The sequence below is a fragment of the Aulonocara sp. 'chitande type north' Nkhata Bay genome, linkage group LG12, assembly GCF_057382095.1.
Source record: "Aulonocara sp. 'chitande type north' Nkhata Bay isolate Kocher_YH1m ecotype deep benthic linkage group LG12, A_spYH_male_GT1.1, whole genome shotgun sequence".
Classification (NCBI taxonomy): domain Eukaryota; kingdom Metazoa; phylum Chordata; class Actinopteri; order Cichliformes; family Cichlidae; genus Aulonocara; species Aulonocara sp. 'chitande type north' Nkhata Bay.
Genome location: NC_141355.1, coordinates 21,571,878 through 21,580,418, shown reverse-complemented (window position 1 = coordinate 21,580,418; position 8,541 = coordinate 21,571,878). Strand labels below are relative to the sequence as shown.

Below are 8,541 nucleotides of genomic sequence, written 5' to 3'. Positions count from 1 at the left end.
GGAAACGCACAACACAGATGAATCGGAATTTTTAAAGCTGTAACGTCAAAGTTATTGAAAGAACACCCAGAAGCGAGTGTACGAGTGGGGTTGAAACTATTAGTACAACTCGATGCAAGTTTGCTATATATTTAAATAATAATAATAATAATAATAATAATAATAATAATAATAATAATAGGGGTTAGGAAATAAGTTACAACAAGTGACGTAACCAGGGTTTAAAAATTAGTAAGGTGAAGATTTTTTTTCTCTTAAGGTATCATATTCCAGGTGTAGATAGATTAAATGTGAGACGGAAACCTGGTAGAAGCTTTCCCTTTTACGCTTTTAGAGTCACATAGCTTTCGTGTCAAAACTGGCAGTCTTTAAAAAGGGCACTAGTGTTTCCAAGTACTTTGTCTTCATTCTGAGCGCTATACCAGTTTTCTGTTTAAAAGAGTCCAACAAACATCCTTTTTTAAATCTACACTCTTGCTTGGTAACTGCACTCGTGTGCTTTCTTTGAGATAAATGGAAGTTTCTTTGGCATTTTGTTTTCTAAGCCAATGAATTTCACATACACTCACGGAAAAGTCACGTTACGGCAGCAAAGTGGACAGTGCAGAACAAATAGATGCGGTATAACTTATAACAGGGGTGGGCGACTCCAGGCCTCGAGGGCCGGTGTCCCTGCAGGTTTTAGATGTGTCCTTGAACCAACACAGCTGATTTAAATGGCTAAATTAGGTCCTCAACATGTCTTGAAGTTCTCCAGAGGCCTGGTAACGAACTAATCATGTGATTCAGGTGTGTTGACCCAAGGTGAGATCTAAAACCTCGGGGCCTGGAATTGCCCACCCCTGACTTATAACAATAGTGCTATACAGAAAACCTATACACTGTACAAGGTATGAGATTTTCAATTTATATATATCATACAATATGAAGCTTAGTAGCAGCAAAAAGGGACGTTTGATGCAGAGGTTGTGTGTTTATAGCAGGAAAGGTGGAATGTTGCACCTGTGCTCCAATCATCAGTAGAAAAGGCTACACTTCTGAAGAGACTAGCTCCAAGAGTTGCAATACAATCAAAACCAGAGAGTTTGAAAACTGAAGGACTTCGTTTAATACATGTCCCCTCTTTTGCAGGTGCAACTATATATATGAAAAAATAGAAGCTGAAATTTAGATTTAAAAAAAATTAAACAAAGAAATAAAAAAAATAATAATAACAAAGCGCAGATACGTGTTTATCAGTCCACTTGAAATGAAAATAGGACAATGGAAAAGATTACTTGCCTTCTGGCTCTGGCCCTATACCAGAGGGTAAGCCAATCCTTTACTTTCCTCGTGTCATGTGTAAAACAAGTGAGGGGCAGTGTGAGGCAGGGCACAAGTTCCTGAACTTCCCGTAAAAGCCACTTAGAGAGTTTACAGGCCAGATTTAATTGTCTTTCTTCTGAAAAAACAAAACCATCTGATCTCGTAGGTGCTTACGGCCATTACAACGTTGTAAAAACATGTAAAAAGAGAAAGGAGAAAATAATTGAAATAAGACCTATGGAAATTTGGAAGGCTTGCACGGTGTTTTGATGGGTTAATTTCTTTTCCAAGTGTGAAACCTCTCGTTTTGTTCTACAAAATGTTTTGGGGAACTTGAAAAAAAAACTGTTTTGAGTTTCAGCTTGAAGTGTGATTTTAAAAGATTTGTGAAATGTAAAGAATTTTGTGGTTTTATTCTGTTTTCTTAAAGAGTCTGATGAAAGCATAAAAACTAATTCAGACTAATCAAATCAAAACCAACGCATCAGTGCTTCAAGCCCTACTTTTTTTTTTTTCTTACGAAAGCAGGTAATGACGTTACAGGCGTGCCACTCTTCCTTGGGTCCGTCCTGAAACACACCACCAACCATTGAGAGTTCCGCAGAAGGAGCAGGATGTTGTGGTGCAGAGCAAAAAGCTCTGATAAGCTTGTTCGGGAGTTTCTTGGCACTGGACCCGTAATCAGGTAAATCCTCACCACCTGGCACAAAACAGCTTAATTGCAGGTGCACGCGGAAGGAAGAAGCGCGGTCGCGATGCCGCCGCCGTAGGCTTTGGTTGGACCCAAAATGAAACATGCGCAGACTCGCTGTCTGGTTTAATGCCACAGTTAGTAAGCCTGCTACAGGAGATATGCACTGATATTAATGAGGTATAGACTGTTTTTGAACATAGAAGCGTGGGTGCTTATTGATGGAGGATACGTAGGGGCCAGAGGGTAGCCTTACCTCGGAGCTCTCGGTAAGTTAGCTACTACAGCTAAACCTAGCCTGTATGTCCTCTTATGTGAACTGGGTCGTGTTTACTTACTGATAAAGATGTGGTAATTAGTAACGCCAGGGACTTTTAAATTTTTTTTAACCCACATAATGTTTGTATTGAAGCCGCAAACATAAGTTCAGGCAGTTCAACTGAAGCTTTATCAGAGCAGATGTCGGTGGAGGTTTTCTTTGATGTGATCGAGTCTCGTCGTGTCCTCGTTTACTCCAGATTAGCTAATTAGATGTCGGGTTAGTAGATCAGAGTGGAATTGTTGTGCCCGTTTTGTCTGTGCTGTCTGAGAGGATAACATTTTACAAATTCTAAATATATTTATATACTCAAATGCTAGGACGACTTATACCAGTGTGGCATGTAAGAAAAAGTGGGATTGATGAATAAAAGTTTAATAAAAAACAGTTTGTAAGAATAAACTTTATGACAGAGCTGATGTTTAATTATATTTCACAGCTTTAGTCTGTAAAGTGTTTGGTGGTATATTAGAAACTTAATATTCATTTTTGGCTTGAACCTTTATCATATTTTGTTTCAAATCCGAGCTGATCGCTTTTATTGGGTGCCAAAAATTTAGTGATGCAAGATATGGTGGCCAAAAAACAACAAAACACACACACCTCCATCATCAATACAACTATCAGTCTATATATGTTTAAATGTTACTCTCATGCCTATCCTTTCTGTCCTATTTTTATGAATCCTCCCCCCATGTCTGATCCCTTGCTGTGTTTTGTTGATAGGAATATGTTGTTGTCGTTGTTGTTTTTAGAAACAAGATGATAAAGAACTGGGGCGTCATTGGTGGGATAGCTGCTGCGATTGCAGCTGGAGTATATGTTTTGTGGGGTCCAATCACAGAGCGAAAGAAAAGAAAGAGAGGTAAGAGCTGTTGTGACCGTGTGGCGCACACATTATATTTATGGCACTGTTTACATTGCAGCAAACTACAGTGACTCGTGGTTCCCTGCAGGTATGGCACCAGGTCTTTTAAACTTGGGGAACACCTGCTTTCTGAACTCGTTACTTCAGGGCTTAGCAGCATGTCCGTCATTCATCAGGTGGCTGGAGAAGTTTGCAGCTCTGCCTTCAATCCAGTCCTGCAAAGACAACCAGCTATCCACGACACTGCTCCAGCTTCTCAAAGGTACATAAAACCAGTGTGTCATATAAGCACAGTGTACTGGACATGCTGAGTTCCTCTGAAATGTTCACATGGAGGTTGTTTCTGCACTGACAGCGCTATCCAGTGAAGAGCCAGGTGAGGATGATGTTCTTGATGCTGGATGTCTCCTGGATGTCCTCAGACTGTACAGATGGCACATCAGCTCATTTGAAGAGCAGGTCAGTCGGTATTATTGCTGATATTGTTTTTATTTCAAATGAATAGTGCAGTGCACTAGTACTTTTCCTCATTGACCCAATCTCACACACATTCAGCAACTTAATCTGCCTCCAGGCTTTTTTTTTTTTTTTTTTTTAACACACATTCACATACACTGTCACTCTTGGGGGCAACTCAGCGTTCATTATCTTCTTCTAGGATATGTCTGGAGGAGCAGTGGATCGATCCACCAGCTTTAGATTTGTATACAATTTGCTCGTCCACCTCATAACCGTTGTTTGTGTTGGTTCATCCCTTCTTAGGATGCACATGAGCTGTTTCATGTCCTTACATCTTCTCTGGAAGAGGAGCGAGATCGTCAGCCCAAAGTCACAAATCTGTTTGATATGCACTCCCTTGAGGTAATTCATTTTTCTCGCCATTTCTCTTGCATGTTGCATCCATTCCAATACACTCTGTAGAGTCTTCTAGAACAATGAAGCACAATTGTAATCTGGAGTTTGTAGGCCATAATAATCCAAAGATTGCCTCCTACACTCTAAAAATCTCAGTCGGTCTCTGTGCTGTTGAAGTATCAGAAATATGTGTCTAGTTATTCTTTGTGTGTGTGCTTATTTTATACCAGAGTCTCCCAGATCAAGATGAGAAAACTATGACATGCAGAAGTCGAGGTGAGAAGGAGTAGAAATCATAGAACCTAGATGATAAAACAAAGTTGTATTTCATTTGAGTGAAATTCTCATTTGGCAGCTCCCCTTCATCCAATACCAAGTCCGTGGAAGTTTCAGCATCCGTTTCATGGCCGGTTAACAAGCAACATGTTCTGCAAGCGCTGCGAGCTACAGGTGAGTTTTTTGTTTTGTCTTTTTGAGGGGGGAAAAAAAAAAAAAAGGAAAATTACTGTTTGTCTTCTTTCAGGATGTGATTTTATACCTCTGCTTTGCATTTTTAGAGTCCAGTGCGGTACGACTCGTTTGATAGTCTTTCCCTGTCCATTCCTTTACCTCAGTGGGTAAGTGAAAATGTATCTTGTGCTGTGTACACAACAGTATATTTCATGGTTGTTCTGTTTGTTATAATATGACTTGTGCTTGTTCTCAGGGGCGGCCGATCTCTCTAGATCAGTGTCTTCAGCACTTTATCTCTTCGGAAACCATCAAAGAAGTGGAGTGTGAAAACTGCACCAAGGTACACTCACTTCCATATCAGTGCCAAGCTATACTGTGGCAATCCTCTCATTAAATGATTTACTCCGTGAAAGATTTGAAGTAGGGAGGTCGCCTGAAGAGGAACAAAAGGTCCAGTTGTTTCTTTCACAGGTGTATTTTTTGCTGATTTTATGTATAAATTTTAAGTTTTTGATCATTTTTCCTCAGCTTCAACAAGCAACCACAATAAATGGACCAGTTGTAGAAAGCCAAAGGACAACATTTGTTAAACAGCTAAAACTGGGGAAGGTAAGTAGTCTCTTTTGGTTAAGCATTAATAACCCAATTATTTATTTTCCTTTTAGGAACTCTGTACATGGCAAATGCTAGTACTTATCCAGCTTGAGGTTGAAGGGTAAATGATTGGCAGTCTTTGTTAGCTCCCCCAGTGCCTTTGCATCCATTTGCAAAGATTGACGTGGTCGAGTGAAGGAACCCCCATCAAACGACAGGAGCATGTGCAGTTTGCAGAGTATCTATCAATGGACCATTACAAACACAACACTTCCACACAGAGGAGTCAGCGGCTCAGATGCACTGCAAAATCCATAAAGGCTGAAAGCAGAGACGATTCAGTAGAAAAACCCTCTGCCAATGGCTCCGGTATGTTGGAGTTCTTGCATCTGTAGTATTATTATTATTATTATTATTATTATTATTATTATTATTCAGTTTATTAGATTCATGCATTTATTGTATTTCGTGTTTCAGATTCAGAGCATCATAACAACAACAAACCTTTTTCTAATGGAACTTGTTCATCGGTCCTCCTTCACACTTCTGGTGTGAACCCACAGCTCAGCCTCGCATATGACTACAGGTAATCAATAAGGAACTCAAATATATCAGGGTATTCAGTGGTGATCTGGTAATTGAAATCCCTTTTTCCGCATTGGCAGAATTAGCAGATATCAATGTGTCTACAGATTTTTATTTTTTTCTAGTAGAGCTAAAACCAACACATATGGACAAAAGTACTGGGCCACCTACACATTACACCCACAGGAGCTGCTCAGCTGTGGAAACTCCTACCATGAAGCTCCCGGCAAACAGTTTTTGTGCTGATGTTAATGCCAGTGGAGGTTTGGAGCTGCCACTATGGATTACATTTACACAGTATGCACTTTGCTGACTGACTCTGCTCTGTAATTTTATGTGGTCTGTCACTTTGTGGCTGTGTAGCTGTTCTTGAACACGTCCACTTTGCAATAATACCACTTTTGGTAGAATATCTAGAAGAAGTTTCACAAACTGACCTGTTGCAACAGCAGCATCCTATTACAGCTCTACCCTCGAGTTCAATGAGCTCTTTAGAACAACCCGTTCTTTCCCAAATGTTTGTAAAGGCAAACTGCATTGCTAGGTGATGGATGTTTGTAAATCTATGGCAATGGGATGGCAAACAGTTCAAAGATTAAGCGTAGTGGCCCAACACTTTTGTCCCTATAGCGTGTATTAAACTTAACAAGCCTTTCTACTGAAAGCTAAACTATCACGAAGCTGAAGTTTCATTGTTTAAACGCCAAGTAGGCTACCCAAAGGAAATCTACAGCTTCGTCTTAGGCCTATTTTTGCTCTCATACACCTACACTAAGTACTATACAAGAAGAACCCAGTATCCCTTTATTATGTTTAAACAACATCGATACCATTACCAGCATTTCTATTTAATAACATTCAAAGCAATAACTTTCATTGTTTCTGACATCCATTGTCTGTCACAACCTTATTAACGAACGCACCGGTGAAAATGAACCGAAACAAAGACTGCATCCAAAAAGCGTGCATGCAGATTGTTCCACACAGGGTCTAAGCGAGGACTGATCATAAACCACATGTAATTGTCCCGTTCCTTCCAGTTCTACAGAGTACCTTTTCCGGCTCACAGCGGTGCTGGTTCACCACGGTGACATGCACTCAGGACATTTCGTCACCTACCGCCGCAGTCCCTCCTCATCTCGCAGCTCTTCGCCCTTCAGCTGCCAGTGGCTGTGGATGTCAGACGATTCGGTACGCAAAGCCAGCCTGCACGAGGTGCTGTCTTCCAACGCTTACATGCTCTTTTACGAGAGAGTTCGAAGGCTTGGCCTCTCTCTGCAGTCAGAGCAGTAACCAAAGGCTCGCAGCCTGAATGACTTCTGCCTTTCCAGTCACACTGTCACACTCGATGTGGCAGGGGACAGCACGGTTACCAACAGGTGGCTTTGTGAACATGACACCAGAGAAGAAAGCCATCCTAGAGTTGTCCTAGGGTGTAGTGTGATGTGTTGTGGACACCTTGCCTGCTGCTCTGCTCCAGAGGAGGAGCCTTTTAATCCCAAAGATAATAAAACTGCAGGATTTTTGTGTTAGCGTTTATCGGTAAGCTACTTTTTCTTTGACATGTAATAATTTATGTAACACCTCGACTTCTACCAGATAAAGAAAGAGGAACATTAAACGCTGCATCAGCCACAACATCAAAAACCACTGACAAGCAAAATGAGTAATGGTTGTCATCACTGGTGCAGTGATCTGCTGCAAAACCTATGGGTCATGGTATATGGATGCTACTTTGGTACACTCCACCCACCTAAAGACTGTTGCATCCCAAGCAATGGCACTCTGTGGCAGTATCCTCCTCCAGCAGCATATTTACCCCAAACCCCACCTCCTCGTGTGAGTGTGAGTGAGTGAGAGAGAGAGAGAGAGAGAGAGACTGACTTGAATGTAAAGTGGTTTGAGTAGTCAGTAGGACTAGAAAAGCTCTAAATAAATGCAGTCCATTTACCATATTCCCAGCTTCCAAATTCCCCAAATCCTGATCTGATGGAGAGGCTTCATCCTGCAAGCAAGCAGATTAAACAAATGCCAAAATGATTTTGGTGACACCACAATATTAGACTGGTGGTTTTACTGTTGTGGCTTATTGGTGCAGTCTATGCCAAGATAATAACCCTACAAACTGCGGTTCACATTGAAAGCGTACAGTGTTTAGGCTGGCTCAAAAGTTGGCTAGAGGTGTGGTTTCTGGTGTTTAAATGTGAATACACCCTAGGCTGCTTCAAGGTGTTCCTATTATTTTGTCCATTGCCTTCAAGTGGCTCATTAGGACTTGTCAGTGATTATATTTAGGAGCTGTTGCATATTCTGTAAAGTCACAAAGGTGGAATTATCCTTGACTCCGGTTCTCTTTGTCAGATGTAGTTTGCCTAATCCTTCTCAGCAGTGTATGTAAACCCAGAGCAGTAATAATGTTTCTATTGACACGGTTTCTGTTTGATTATTTTTGCTGTTTCTAGTGAACCTAACTCTATCACGATTTATAAAACTGCACGTTTGTGGTTTAAGTGCCATATTGTCTTAAATGCCTGAGATTTTAAACACTTGGAACCATGAGTGCTACAATTAATGTGAACGGGGCCCTTCCTTGAAATGTGACACATCACAGCCAGTTGACATGCTGTGGGTGTTTTTAAACGGGTTAATAAGAGACGTGCCCTTAGTTAACATGACTGCAGATTTCTGTAGTCATCCTGTTTGTTTATAATTAATGTGTAACTTTTGACCAACAAGGTCAAAATGAGCAGTGATCTGTTGCAAAACTGCTTAATTTTTGCAGTTTGCACTACTGTATATTCATGTGAGATTGTATTTGTGTGCAGTCTGTAAGGTGATCGTTTTCAGGTATTAAAAGCATTAACAATGGTC

General features: G+C 40.8%; 1 protein-coding gene across 3 annotated transcripts; it reads left to right on the top strand.

Annotated features, from left to right (window-relative positions):
* Positions 1-654: 654 nt before the first annotated feature.
* usp30 (ubiquitin specific peptidase 30) lies at positions 655-8,541 on the top strand. Of its 3 annotated transcripts, none has more exons than XM_086314283.1 (14): positions 655-890; positions 1,834-1,990; positions 3,071-3,180; positions 3,272-3,445; positions 3,539-3,642; positions 3,946-4,044; positions 4,269-4,314; positions 4,394-4,488; positions 4,596-4,655; positions 4,745-4,831; positions 5,020-5,100; positions 5,232-5,454; positions 5,563-5,671; positions 6,711-8,541. In XM_086314283.1, exons 2-14 carry the CDS (start codon positions 1,920-1,922, stop codon positions 6,961-6,963), a joined length of 1,512 nt encoding a protein of 503 aa, XP_086170409.1. In that variant the 5' UTR covers positions 655-890; positions 1,834-1,919; the 3' UTR covers positions 6,964-8,541. The 3 variants fall into 3 exon arrangements, with proteins under 3 accessions (XP_086170409.1, XP_086170408.1, XP_086170410.1); XM_086314282.1 differs by having other exon boundaries at positions 1,831-1,990; XM_086314284.1 differs by lacking the exons at positions 655-890; positions 1,834-1,990 and adding an exon at positions 2,045-2,265.